This window comes from Equus caballus, chromosome 13, assembly GCF_041296265.1.
Source record: "Equus caballus isolate H_3958 breed thoroughbred chromosome 13, TB-T2T, whole genome shotgun sequence".
NCBI classification, from domain to species: Eukaryota; Metazoa; Chordata; class Mammalia; order Perissodactyla; family Equidae; genus Equus; species Equus caballus.
This window is the reverse complement of record NC_091696.1, coordinates 52,011,382-52,025,467: the sequence shown is the minus strand read 5'-3', so window position 1 is coordinate 52,025,467 and position 14,086 is coordinate 52,011,382. Positions and strand designations below refer to the sequence as shown.

The window sequence follows — 14,086 nt, the reverse complement described above, 5'->3', positions numbered from 1 at the left end:
ACAGTTAAGACAACCCAGAAAGCTGAGAATAAAGAGACAGGAAAATGAAGACATAAAGAAGGTGAGGTGGCAGTATTAATACCAGAAAAATAGAGCCTTAAAGCAAAAGATAATAAATCGGAAAAGAGCCTTTTTTTTTACACAAATTAAAGGTACAATCTGTGTAGAATATATAATGAACTGCTGTGTTCTCTAAAACAGAACGTCAACACACAAAGCTAAGTTGTTAGAAATACACAAAATCATTGTGGCAGACTTTAGTACACCTTGTTTTGAATTTTACAAAGCAAGTAGACCAATTTTTTAACAGTCAGTAAAGATACAGAGAATTTGAACAGCACAGTTACTAAGTTCTGTTTTATGTAACAGTATTTTGGTGAGATCGAGGAAAATGATAAGGCAAGAAAGTGACCTTAGGCAACACCGCCCCCTAGGGGTGCTCTGGGTCCTTTCACCTGCTCACCCCACCACATCTTGACTCCAGCCCACAGCTGAGGCTCCCCCAAGTCCGCACTAATCCATGGACACCTACCTGAGTATAGGCCTGAAGAACCACCCACAGAGGATCTTAGGACGTAGCTGGACATCCTGGCAATCCAGGTAATTAGAAGGTAAATGTGAAAGTGAGAGATATCTCCATTATCTTGATGGCGGTGGTGGTCTCATGGGTGTACACATATGTCAAAACTTCACAAATTGTACACTGGAGTATGTGCAGTTATTGGATGTCAACGAGATCTCAATAAAGCCCTTCTTAAATATCTAACCAAAAAGCAGGTCAGTGGTAGCCAGGGACTAGAAGTGAGGGGAGGGAATTATCTCAAAGGGGCATGAGGGAATTCTTGGGGTGACAAAAATGTTTTAAATCATGAGTATGGTGATGGTTAAATGACTCTATAATTGTCAAAACTCACCCAATTGTATAGTTAAAATTGGGGGATGTTATTGTATGGAAATTACACCTCAATAAAGCTGATTTTTAAAAAGCTAACCATGTGGAAATTGAAATACCTTCTTTTAAATAACTCTTTGGCCCAAAAAAATCAAAATTAAAATCAGATTATAAAGAAATTAATAGCAATGAGCATACATCTTTCCAAACCTGCGAGATGCAAAAGTACACATGGAGAGAAACTGATAACATCACCTTATTATTATTAAGCATGAAAAATCAAACTAGGATACGAACTAAGCATTCATGTCAACATTCTAGAAAAACAACTGTAAAATAAACCAAAACAAAGTAGAAGGAAAGAAATTAGAAAGCTACGAGCATAAATTAGTTATTTTAAAAGAAAGGGCTAAAATTGATTAATAAAATCAAGAGCTATTTTTAATATATAAGGGTATTAAAATTAAAAAAAAAAAAAAACCTGCCAGCAAGTATGGCTGAAAGAGAGAGAGAAAAATAAAATGCAGAATATTAGGATTAAGAGTGAAGGTTTATTCACAGAAACAAAGAGCTAAAAATTACAAGAGAAAATTATACACAATTGTTTGTCTAAACTTTTGAAATCTAGATAAGATCATTACATATTAGAACAATACAAACTACAAAAACTGACTTAAGGAGAAATAAAAAGTCCAAACAGACCAATAATAAAGGAAGTAATTAAAAACATATCAGAGCCATGCCAGGAAAAGACACTTAATCCAGATCTTTTTATGGGCAAATCCTATCAAATGTGAAAAGCCCAGATAATAATGTGATTTTATTTATACTCTTAGAAAACAAGGGTCACATCTCAATGTATTTTACGCATATCTATCATCAATATTCAATGTATTTAGCAGCATAATTTGGATACCAAAACAAACTAGACAAAGGTGGCACAGAAAAAGAAATCCATAGCCCAGCGATTTTTAGGTCTGTCTCAGCCACAGAACCCTTGTTTCAAACAAAATCCCAAAATAGAAAATTCGAATGGCACTGGGTAAGCTGGATAATGGAGTCCAAAGACATCCAGGTCCTAATCCCCTAGACCTGTGAATGTCACCTTATATGGCAAAAGGGACCTTTCAGACGTGATTAAATTAAGAATCTTGACATGGAGGATTATCCAGGTGGGCCCTAAATGGAATCCTAAGTGTCCTTATAAGAGGGAGCTGTGACAGCAGAAGAATAGAAGGCCAGGTGACTACGGAAATGGAAACTGGAGTGATGTGGCCACAAGCCAAGGAAAGCTGGAAACCCTGAGAAGCTGAAGAGGCAAGGATTCCCCCCTGGAGCCCCCAGAAGGAGCCAGCCTTGCTGACGTCTTGACTTTAGCCTCATAAGACTCATTTCGCACTCTGGCCTCCTGAGTGCAGGATAATAAATTTGGGTCGTTTTGTGCTGCTGTGTTTGTGGAACTTTGTCACAGCGGCAACAGGAATCTCACACAGATCTCATTACCAAACCGAACAGTGGTTACCCCCGGAGGGTAGGATCTGGGGGGAATGAGAACTTGTATTCTTGTCTTTACTTTTTGTATTGTTGACATGCCTGCAAAAATCATATGTTATTTTTATAATTAAGAAACAAGAAGAGACAATGCAAGTGAAGTGCTTGGCCCACTGCAGGGGCAGCCGGTGCTCAGACTTCAGACTTCAGTGTTTGCCATGGTTACCCCGGGTCCACCCATGCCTCCCCTGCCACAAGGCCACGCGTGGCGCTCAGAGGCAGCCGGGAGGGTTCTGGGCTGCCCAAGCCCAGAGGTCTCGCCCACGTGGGGCCTCAGCACAGGGCCTGGATCAGAGTGAGGCCTCTCCCTGAACCCCCGCTCTGCAGCTGGCCCATTTTGCATCCTGGGACGGCCAAGAGCACTTAGGTGTGAGTACCTGAGCTGCGTGGGAAGCAATGACATGGGGCGGTCCTTGCATTCACACTGTAAGGAAACAGCCCCCTACTCCAGCCGTCACTCCGAACAGTCCTTTCTCCGCCTGCTCGGGCAGGGAGGGACACCTGCCCCTTACTGCCTGCCCAGCAGGGCCACATGCAACAACGGCGAGTGTCACCTCAGGGGCAGGACACTCAGTGCGGTCCCGGTGCACCTGGGCATTGGGGGGCAGGGAGGACTACACCTCTGACATCAGCTGCTTTCTGGGGTGACTCAGTTCTTCTCTCTTTGGGGTGGAAGTCAGTCAGTGCTGCTGCAGTTCCTCTCTGACGTCTCCATGGCAACGTTCACACGGATTTCAGAGAACATAAGGTGTTTGAGCTGGAAGGCACCTTAGAGATCAGCTCCTCCCGCCCCCTCATTTCACAGAAAGGAGAGCAGGTCCAGAGAGGGGATGCCACACGCTCAAGGTCACACAGCAAGCGAGGGGCCCAGCCAGGGCCTCTGCCTTCTGGCACTATTCCCAGCCAGGATTCTTTTCCCTGAGATGGCACAGGATTGACTTCTTCTGAGGTGCTCTGAGGACACAAACTTTGGGGGCTTTGCCACACGCCCCCTTGCTAAGGGACTCCTGAAGTCCAGCTTGGCTCTGCTCTGCTCAGTCATGGAGCTCGGCATTCAGTGCTTGGTGGCGGCAGGAGCAGGCAGGATGGGCGCTGTTCTCAGGCAGCTCACAGGCTGGTGCAGAGGCAGCACAGCCCCCTGGGGAACCACTGGAGAGCAAATTTACGTGTCCACGTGAGTGTCCACGGAGCAGGAAGTAGGGGTGGGAGGAGCCAGGGAAGTCTGCCTGGAGGATGGGGCTCCAAGCAGAGCCTGGAAAGTGGAGGAGGGCTCTTATTCCTGTCTGAGCCTGCCTGGCTTGAGGGCCACACCCTGTGGGTGAGTGGTATGCGGAGGTGAAGCCGGAGGGCTGCCCCAGGCCAGAGATCCCAAGGAGTTGTCACGTCTGGGGACTATGGCACATGTCACTCCAGGACAGGGGGTCAGACACCCAGAAGGGCAAGGCAGAGGGCAGAGGCCAAGGAGCTAGAGACTCTGATATGAGGGGGCAGGAACCGGGCTGTTGGATGGTGCTGCGGGTAAGGGTCCAGGAGTGAGGCCTCAAGGAGGCTGGAGCAGACGTAGGGTTGCTCTGTCCCTTTGCTGGGCACAGACACACACGGACCCTCCCCTGCCCAGCAAAGCCAGCCCTGTGGCCCAGGGGTTGAGGGCTGTAGGCACCCCTCCCCAGGGGAACACAGTCCTCACTCTCTACCTCAAGCTCAGCCCCAGGGCTCACCCTAACTCTAAACCCTGCCTCAGGGACCTGCCCTGGCCTGCAGGGCATCTTCTCTTCTCTAGATCTGAAGGTCTCAAGAATCTGGGCATCCCCAGGTCCAGCCATCCCCACCAAACTGCCCCCTTTCCTTCCCCTTGCTGACAGGCTGTTCTGGTTACCTATTGCTGCGTAACAATCATCCCCAAAGGCTCATGAATCTGCAGTTTGGCAGGGCTCAAGGGAGACGCTTCCCTCTGCTCTGCACAGAGTCTGCCAGGACGCCTTCTTCACTCACTTGGCACGCAGGTGGGCTCCTCTCCACCCAGGCTTCTCCGCAAGGCGACCTAGGCTTCTCACAGGGTGGCAGCTGGGGTCCAAGATTGAGGGTTTCAGGAGACAGAAAGTGGGGAGCTGCCAGTCTGTAAGGTCTGGGTCCAGAAATGGACACATGGTCACTTCTGCCATATTTGCCAATCAGAGCGATCATAGCTCCTGCCCAGACCCCAGGGCAGGCGACTCTCCCCCCTCACTGGGAGGAGTAGCAAAGAATTTGCCATCTTTCACCCACCTCACCCCCCGCCCCCATCTCTGCCCCATGGGCTATGACTCTTCCTTGCCTCACCTCCAGGCCTGCAGATTCTGTCTCTCCTAGAGGTCCCCTGTGTCCCATCACCTCCCCATGGGCTCCTGCAATCCCCTTCAAAATCATCTCCCTGTCCACAGGCTGCACTGCCCATCCCCTCCTCTCCACTCCCTGTATTCCTGGAGCAGTATCCTCTCTCTGTGGCTCTGCTCAGAAACCAGGCGTGGTCCCTACTTCTTGTTGAACAATTTCCAAGCTCCTAGCAAAACATTTAAATTCTCCTTATGATCTTGCCCTCTCCTACGTTACCTGCTGGATGACCTCCCATTTCCTCTAAGCAACAGGACCACAGGTTGGCCTTTTCTGCTCAAAGTGCCCTCCTGCTGGCACTCTGAGCCCACACATATATTCACTCCCTCCATCTAGCAAGTTTCTCTGTCTCCTCTCCTGTTGGACTCCTGCTCAACCTCCAAAGCCCAGTGCAAATGTCCCTCCTCCACAAAGCCTTGCTCTCCCTACTTGATCACATTAGTCTTGCTCTCATCACACGTGGAGGCACATTCTGCCTTAAATCCTTGATAGCAATGATGCGTCCTCCTGAGGTGGGGCCTGCGTTTCTAACTCATATTTCTTTCACCAATTTAATAACTGTTTATTGAGGCCTGGAGCCGACTGCCAGGGATATGGCAGTGACCGAGACAAGCTGCTTCCTGTGCCCAGAGAGCTTACATTCCAGAGGGTGAGACAGATGGCAAACAGAGGAATCAAGGGACACAACGATCAAAGATGAGGCCTGCTGGAAGATCAGAGAGGCAGGAGGGGTGCCGTGATGCAGGGGCCCAGAGCTCCTCTTCTCAAGAGAAACCAGAGGCCTGGATTTTCACATACACTCTCCTGATTTTAAAGGTTGCAAGGTGAAGCCTTTCTCCTCTGCTGCTCTCAGCATCCCTCCCCTCCTGGCTTCTCACCCTCTCTGGCACGTTTGCCTCCTTCCCTCTTCCCGGTCACCCCATCAGCACTACCCCCACTCCAACTTAGGCTGTCCTACCTGCAGCCCCCACCTGTAGGGAACAAAGACTCCTCTGTGGCTTCCATGCCAGGCACACTCTGGGAAGCAGCTGGGAGGAGGAGGTAGGGAGCTCACTGCCTAGGACCTTGGGGCCAGTTGGCATTGGTAGCTGAGACCCCGGGTCAGCCACTCTGATGTTGACCTCATAAGAGTGGGATACCTGGAGTCCCCAGGGCCACAGCAGTTGGAGCTCAACACCCCGACCCCAGGCCCCACTACCCATACATCTGGACATTGGCCTGAAAGAAATGGCAGCCAGAGGAGCAAGACAGGAAAGGAGGCCAGGGGGCCCTCAGAGGGCTTCTTCAGGCTTGTCCCCTAGCTCCGACAGGCCCCTGAGGGACGAATCTCCAGGGAACCCCTGGGCCAACCCTGCCATGGGACAGTTTATGCTCTCTGGAGCCAGAGTTCACAGGTGCACATCTTAGCTCTGCCACTTCTTAGCCTGGTGACCTTGGACAGCTCCCTTCCCCTCTCTGAGCCTTCGTCTCCCCCTCTGAACATTAGGATCATAGCAGCACCCACCTGCGGGATAGTTTTGAAGATGACATGTGCCTGGCACACGATGACACTCAGTGAAGGGCAGATTTCCACAGCCTCTCTCGTGCAAGACCTTGCCAGGCCCTCTGGAGGAATCGCTCTGCTGGGCAGCATGCTCCACTTGTGTTTTCTCAGACCTCTGAGCCTGAGAGGCAGCTTCTGCTCATTATAATCATTTGGGTTCTGGGCACTGCCAGTTGAGGAGGTTCAGGCCTCCTGGTGACAGCTGTTATGTCTCTGGAGACAGCCAGGCCATCTCTCCAGCTCCCAGAGGAGCATGGAGCAGAGACTGATCCCAGAAGCGCTGCCCTTCTGTCTGCACTCACTGCTCTCAAGCCCTGGGCGAGGGACACCACTCCTAGGATTCCATGACCCCATCCTCAAGACCCAGAGCATCTTGGGTGGGGGTCCTGGGAAACAGCCTCAGGCAGCCTGGGTGGGGAGGAGCTCTCAGGACCAGGATAGGGATCTGTCAGGGACCAATGGGGACAACCAGCACTTGGCCCCCTTGGGGCCAGAACCTGGCACTGGAAGGCCAAAGGGCAGCCATAGCCTGGGGGAGGGGCCTCCCCCCTCCTTCACCTCCCAGACCCCTGAGGGCACAGCCCCACGGGAGGGGACCCTCAGAGGGCCTGCTGCTGGCTGTGACACTGACTTCCCTTTTCCTGAGGACCCGGAGGCTTCAGCCCAGCAGGCAGAAGCTGTGGGGGAGAGCGCCATGCCGGCTCAGCCCTGCCACTCTGCTGTGCCCGCTATATCCTGCCTCTGTAACCAGCTGCCAGCTGAGCCCCAGCACTCGGCGCACCCAGGTTTGTTTGCCAAGACCGACTGTTGGAGCTTCCTGGGCCCGCCTGCCCTGGAGGGGAGGGGGAGCCCACAGCAGGCCAGGTGCCATCTCTGGCTGAGAAGGGACAGAATCCCAGGGTGTCCACTGATGCAGGCCCACTCCCCCAGCACCCCCATTTCAGGCACTCCCCTTCTTCTAGGCCCGGAAAAGGTCCAGTGGGGGTGACTGGGCAAGGGGCAGCACGCGGCGGGGTGGTGCACAGCAGGTAGGGGAGCAACAAGATTCCGGGTGCTCCTTCTCCCGGGCCCAGTGCCCCACACCCCCGCCTAAGCCCAGAGGCGGCCCCAGAGTCGGGGGTCACTGTGCCTGGGGTGAGGGTGAGCGCCCCCCACTAGGCAGAGGCGCACCGACCTGGAGCACCCAGGACAGTGCCCCGGCCTCCTGACCCCGCCCCCGGGTCGGCCAGCTTATTTGCATGGCCCCGCCCCAGCGCGGCCATTGGCGGCGGCGGCGGGAGGCCGGGCCTGAGTGGCTGCCGGGCTGTGGGGCGGCGGGGGCGGGGCGGCGGGGAGCCTGGCGCCCGGGATGCCGCCGCCGCCGCCGCTGCCGCCTCGGGACAGGTTCGGGTCCGGGTCGGGCTCCGCGGGCTCGGGGAGCAGGGCGGCCCGGGGAGCGGCGGCTGCAGCGGGAGCACACTGAGCGCCCGCCCGACATGTCCAGGAAGAAGACCCCCAAGAGCAAGGGGGCCAGCGCGACCGCTGCCTCCGCGCTGCCCGCTGCCAACGGGCCCCGGCCGGCGCGCCCCGGCCCCGAGGCGCCGCGCAACGGGCCCCCGCAGCCCGGCCGGCCCTCGCTTGGCGGCGGCGGCGACTTCTACGACGTCGCCTTCAAGGTGAGCCGGGCACCCCCTCTGCCCCCCTCCCCCGCGCCCAAGCGAGTGCAGCAGGTGGCGTCCGGCCGGAACCCAGCGGGGAGGGGGTCCAGGGAGCGGGTACAGGGCCCTGCGGACTCTGGGCACGGAGCCGACCCGAGCGGCACCCCGCAGCTGGCACGGCTGGCATGGTGCATCGCGCGCGCGCACACACACACACAGCTGTCAGACCCGGGTTTAGGATACTCAACAGCTGGCAAGGCCTGCCCCCTAGCCCCCAGCTGGCAGGGCCAGACAAGGGGTTCCGGGGAAGTCAGAGCCTGGCAGGTGTCCTCTCCCAGCTCCCTAGTGCCACCGCCCCCGCCCGTCTCTGTATTTCCATATGCTGCCTTCCCTCACACCCAGGGTCTGCGGGTCTCCTCTTTTTTTACGGGGGAGACTAGTGAGAGGATTGCCAGTAGGGTGGGGAGCACTGCGGCCTCCTCCAGGCCAAGGCAGAATCTTGTGAATTGGGGGGGTTGGCAGGACCATCGTGGGGTTTCAGAGCCTTTGGCAGCAGGCTGGGGGATGGGGAGGAGGAGGGGGAGGCCTGACCCTCCCTGTCCACAGACCTGGCCAGACCGCTCCTGATGCCAAGATCTGACCCTCATGTGGCAAATTCCTCCAGAGTCTTGCTGGAATTGGAAGAAGCCCCCTGGCACGGTGGCCCCCACAGGCCTCTCAGGAGGTCCCCAGCCACCAACTGCCAGGCTCTGCTCCCCACCAAGCCCCAAATGCTCTCCTTCCAGATCAAGCATGGTGTCCAGGGCCTGGGGGTGGGCTTAGGTAGGGCGGTGGATGGAGGCAGCTGCCCCCACTCCCTGCTGATTGAGATGGGCCACTGTTCGAGAGAGAGGGCACAGAACCTTTCAGAGGTGGAAGGTGGAGGTCCAAGCCAGCCAGGACCATAGTTGCTGTGTCTCCCCCAGGCCCTACTGAACCTGTGGGCCTGGGATGCCTCCCTCCACTCCTGCCCCTCACCCACAGCCACAGCTCTTTGACCAAGGCAGTTCAGGAAAAACCATACACACCTCTGGGCGGGCCAGCAGCACACTGGTCCCCTCTGACCTTCCTGCTCACTCCAGGTCATGCTGGTGGGGGACTCGGGCGTGGGGAAGACCTGCCTGCTCGTGCGCTTCAAGGATGGGGCTTTCCTGGCGGGGACCTTCATCTCCACCGTGGGCATCGACTTCCGGGTGAGAGTAGAGGCTGATGTCCTGAGCACTGACCGGTCCCAGCCCTGCCTTGGCCCCCAACCCCAGCTCACTGAGTCTCACAGCACCCCTGCACAGCTGGTTCTTCATTATCCCCGTGGCACTGACAGGCTCACAAAGTGGGGCTCCTGGCTGGACTTCCTGGCTCCCAGGATCAGGGTGGTTGAGGTGGTACCCTTTAACCACAAAGATGCCCACCTCCCGACACCCCAAGGGTCCTGGAGACAGGTGGTGGCTGCATCCAACCGAAGCAGAGATGGTACCCCTGTGCCCAGGGCCGGCATGACCCTGCAGGGTTGTAGCCTCTGCCTCAGGGGAGGTGGGCACTGGCACCCCTACGGTGGTTGCTGTCAGAGGGAACTCAAGGCCCACGTCCACTTGGGAGGCCAGCATTGCTGCCCTGTTGTACAGAGGGGGCCCTGAGGTGCCAGGTGACCCACCCAGGACCTACAAGACAGGCAGCTGTGGCACTGGAGCACAGACCCTGTCCCGGAGCTGTGGAGAAGTCCCTGCCCTTGAGTGAGGAGGCTCACGCAAATGCTCCTGCTTGGCTGCTCTCCCCTGCCAGAGCCCCTCACCCTCACCCCCAGCCAGAGGGCTGTGTCCTGGGGTTCTTCTGGGGCAGATGCTCCTGGACGCTTGGCTCCATGAGCCCCTCCAGCACCCAGGCAGCCTGTGGAGTCAGCAGGGAATGATGGGGGGCACAGCCTTAGGCCTGAGGGGCTCCGGCATCAGAGCCCCCAACCTCTGCTCACCAGTCTAAATTCCAAGTGCCGAGGTGCTGGTGTGCTCGGCAAATCCCGAATTTGCATTTTTCTCACCCTTTAATTAGATCCTGTTGGTGGGAGGCTGGGGGTGGGGGGCATTCTAAGGACAGGAAAGAGAGGCTTCCTCCAGCCTGGGGAGCCATTCTCTACCCTGTTGTAGGGGTCCAGGTCCCCTCAAGTCCTCTGGGATGAAGTAGGGTTGAGGTGCCAGAGGGGGTGGTTTAGGCCTGGGGCAGGAGGTCCTTTGCCTGTCCTGGTCCCACCTCCCTCCTCCTCATCCAGGTGTCAGTTCTGGGGCAGGTGGGGAGGGAGGTGAGGCCAAGTGGTTCACACCCCTATTCCGGGTGCTAGGGAAGGCAGGGTGTCCTCCTGGCTTCCCCCAGCCTGGCAGATGGCTGCGCTTGGTTCCCCGGAGACCCAGAAGCACCCTGACAGCAGGAGCTTGGGGAAGAGGGAAGCGATGACGTTGCAGCGCCCACCCCCGCCCCAGCAGATGAGAACTGGGGTTGGGCCACTCCCTGCCTCTAGTCCTGAGCTGGGAGGCCCAGCTAGGGAGCCTCACTAGCCAGCAAACACATAATGAGCACCAACTATGTACCAGGCCGAGCTCTGGACTCTGTGGTCAGGAAGCTGCTGTCCCAGTGGGGAGAGAGGCTTCTAAATTAGAACAAAGGCTTTTAACCCCACGCTGGGCCAGCCATGGTTCTCAGTGCTTTGCACACAGTAACTCATAAAGTCATTGAAGCAGTCATGGTATCGGCACCCTGGTTATCCCCATTTGTGGATGAGGAAACTAAGGCAGAGTGTTAGTAATGGTCCTGAGGGGTAACACTATGGGTGACTTCAAGTAAGTCATGCAACTGGCTCTAAGCAAAAGGAGCAGCATGTGCAGAGCTGTGACAGGTGCTGGTGGCCCACGAGAGGGGTTGGGGGCAGTGGTCTGCACGTGAGAGTGCAGGAGAGACGCATGTGGGCAAGGCTGAATTGCCAAGTAGACACAGGGCAGCCGGCTGGCTAGGGATCTGAGCCAGGCACCAGAGGAGGGTGGCTGGGCAAGGCTGGGGTAAAGGGGTGAGCAGGGGCCAGAGCAACAGGACTCAGTGACTGACTGGGGTGGGTGGCCACAAGGGGCCCTTGAGGGCAGTGGAGCTGGTGGGGCCATGTGCCAGGCCTCCAGGGTGGGCAGAGCAAGAACTACCCGGCCCAGAACTGGACACAGCTGGCCATGGAGGACGGCAACCTGCAAGTCCATCAGGACAGCCAGCTGAGGCAGAGAGGAGCCCGAGTCCCCTCTGTGTGCAGGTCACCATGAGGGGCTCACAGCAGGGAGGTGTAGGAGGCACGGGGGAGAGCTGGGTGGAGCCCAGGACTTAGGTTCAAGAAGAAGCATTATCTGCAGGTAGAGGGAGGTTGAGGTGTCAGACAGAGAACCAGGAGGTGGGCATTGGGGGCAGAGCCTAACCAGCTGAGGGGCACAGAGGATAAGAATGAATTCAGGGGCATGCCAGGGGTCCCTCAATCACTGCCTGCTTACCCTCCCCTACCCTACCTTTGGGAGTCCCCCACCCCCACTGGAGAGTGGCACCTGTCTAGCTGCTGCCTGGGACAGTGCATTTGGCGCTGGGCCCTCGCTGGAGCTGGTTGGCTGTGTTTCAGAACAAAGTTTTGGACGTGGATGGCATGAAAGTGAAGCTGCAGGTAAGAGGTGACTCGAGGTGGGTGAGCTGAGGGCAGGGGACGCCTGGGAGGGACTGGGTAGCCCTGACTGCTGGAGTGTGCCTGTCACTGCAGATTTGGGACACAGCTGGCCAGGAGCGGTTCCGCAGTGTCACCCATGCTTACTACCGTGATGCTCATGGTGAGCTCCTGGGCATGGGGTCCCAGCTCCAGGGAGAGAGGGCGGTGCTCTATGGCTGCCCTGCTCTGTTGGCTAGAGGGTGCCCCAGACTTGAGCAGGGCAGGAAGTGTGGAGGGTGTGAGGCACGAGGGTGTGGGCATGGGTGACGAGGAGGGTGTGATACATGAGGGTGTGGGTGACAGGGACCTGGAGGTGTCCTCACCGGCCCTCTGCCCCCAGCACTGCTGCTGCTGTATGATGTCACCAACAAGGCCTCCTTTGACAACATTCAGGTCAGTGGCTCCCTTCCTGGTGTGGGGGACAGGCCATGATGGGGCCTGACCCCATCCCCAACCTCCCTCAGGCACAGATGGCATCAGGGTCCCAGAGGGTTCTGAGCACCCTCCTGACAGCAGGGAGGGGAAAGACAGCCCCTCTGGGCTCCTGGTGGCCCAAGTTGAGAGGATGAGCTGAAGGGGACCTGGGTGACCTTCCAGCTCCATCAGCCCAACACCTTGGATAAGGTACCTGGTCTGGGGCACCTTGGCATGGCACCCTGGGAGCACTACTTCCATCCCCTCCTGTTAACCAGAGCCCCACAGGCATTCTGTGTGGTGTGGCCTGGAGGGGCAGGGGTGCAGAGTGCCAGGATTCAGCCTGGTCTTGCTCTCCCCACACAGGCCTGGCTGACTGAGATCCAGGAGTATGCCCAGCACAACGTGGTGCTCATGCTGCTGGGGAACAAGGTGGGCACCCAGCCTGTCCTCTCCACCCTGGCTCTGCAGGGGAGTGAGGGTGGCCGGGGGGTGGGGGGGGCCGAGCCCTGGGTCTCACAAGACCCTTGTGCCAGGTGGACTCTGCCCAGGAGCGTGTGGTGAAGAGGGAGGACGGAGAGAAGCTGGCCAAGGTGAGTCGGGGTAGGGTGGGTGGCCAGGGGGTGCCTCTGGGGCTGCAGGGTCTGGGCTGCCCCACCAGGCTGGCAGCGGCTGTTTGCAGGAGTACGGGCTGCCCTTCATGGAGACCAGCGCCAAGACAGGCCTCAACGTGGACTTGGCTTTCATGGCCATAGCAAAGTAAGTCCCAGCACCAGGAAGATCCCACACCCAGGGTCTGAATCCCATTGTTGGGAGCACAGGCAGCCCTGTTTCATGGTTACTCTTGCCCTACAGGGAATTGAAGCAACGCTCCATGAAGGCCCCCGGCGAGCCCCAATTCCGGCTGCACGACTATGTCAAGAGGGAGGGCCGTGGGGCCTCCTGCTGCAGACCCTGAACCTGCCTGGGCGTGGCCACTGGGCTTCCTTCTGGGAGCCCCAGGCTCAGCTCAGCCCTTGGAAGGCTGGATAGAGGGTCCACAGGCCCCTCTGATTTCCATCACCCAGCGGTCAATCCCAGGGTATTGGTTTCCAGGTCTCCCAGGCTGAGCCTTGCCCTTCCCTTGTCTGAGTGGCAATCTAGAGCCTAGGGCCCAACAAATGGGCTTTAGAGAGCGAGTAGGTCTGCAGCCCCTTCACCAGCCGCTGCCTGAGGGCCTTGCCCCCAAGGCCTTCACAGAAAAGCAACCGTCTTCTGTACAGGAGGGCACCCGGCAATGTACAGGCAGTGCTGGGTGCCTGGTCTGCTGCTTGCCACAGCACTCTGCTGCCCCCTCCTGGGCAGCCAGCTTCAAGGACATACAGTGCCTAACCCCTTAGAAAGCCATGTCTTCAGCTGCGCACGCTGCCCATGCAGGGAAAGGCAGAATTCCCTCTGTGCCTGGGGCGGAGGGCTTCACAACTCATCACAGCATGTGTCTGTGCTGAGGACCTGCTCCCAGCACACCCACGAGGAGGCTGTAGTTCAAACAACAGGATTCTCTTCTCCTGTTACCTTGGAGAATGCCAGGGCTGTGTCTTGTAATACAGCGAATAGCATGTGGAAAATAAGAGAAATGTCAGGGAGCCATCTGGGTGGACTGGACCATGGCCTGCCCTCAGCAGAGGCCAGCGCGTGGCGAGGTCAAGCCAGTGGGCTGGTAGTGTGCTCACCTTTGCACTAAAATCTTCAAGTCAATCTTTTGATTGACAGCCCTTGTTTTCAGTCCTAGTGAATAAAGTGTTTCTGGAGTGCCTGTCTCATCCATTGAAAGAAATTACCCTTTACCACCCTCGGGAAGGCCTGACTTGAACATCAAGAGGGTGGCACTCCCTCATACCCAGGTTGGCAGAGAAAGCACAGCGGGGCTGCCTGGAACCCCAGCA

The 14,086-nt window shown here is 56.8% G+C and overlaps 1 protein-coding gene across 2 annotated transcripts; it reads left to right on the top strand.

Moving 5' to 3' along the window:
• Window positions 1-7,696: 7,696 nt before the first annotated feature.
• RAB26 (RAB26, member RAS oncogene family) lies at window positions 7,697-13,952 on the top strand. Of its 2 annotated transcripts, XM_070232454.1 has the most exons (10): window positions 7,700-7,739; window positions 7,840-8,011; window positions 9,115-9,225; window positions 11,667-11,708; window positions 11,802-11,868; window positions 12,088-12,140; window positions 12,528-12,593; window positions 12,698-12,754; window positions 12,844-12,920; window positions 13,017-13,952. In XM_070232454.1, the coding sequence occupies exons 1-10, from the start codon at window positions 7,705-7,707 to the stop codon at window positions 13,117-13,119; spliced, it is 783 nt and encodes a 260-aa protein (XP_070088555.1). In that variant the 5' UTR covers window positions 7,700-7,704; the 3' UTR covers window positions 13,120-13,952. The 2 variants fall into 2 exon arrangements, with proteins under 2 accessions (XP_070088556.1, XP_070088555.1); XM_070232455.1 differs by having other exon boundaries at window positions 7,697-8,011; window positions 12,823-12,920.
• Window positions 13,953-14,086: the final 134 nt, after the last annotated feature.

Coding starts and splice junctions, on each gene's coding strand:
- RAB26 (XM_070232454.1), top strand. CDS start 7,705: ATGCCGCCGCCGCCGCCGCTGCCGCCTCGGGACAG. Junction 9,226..11,666: donor CCGTGGGCATCGACTTCCGG/GTGAGAGTAGAG, acceptor GCTGTGTTTCAG/AACAAAGTTTTGGACGTGGA. Junction 11,869..12,087: donor TTACTACCGTGATGCTCATG/GTGAGCTCCTGG, acceptor CTCTGCCCCCAG/CACTGCTGCTGCTGTATGAT.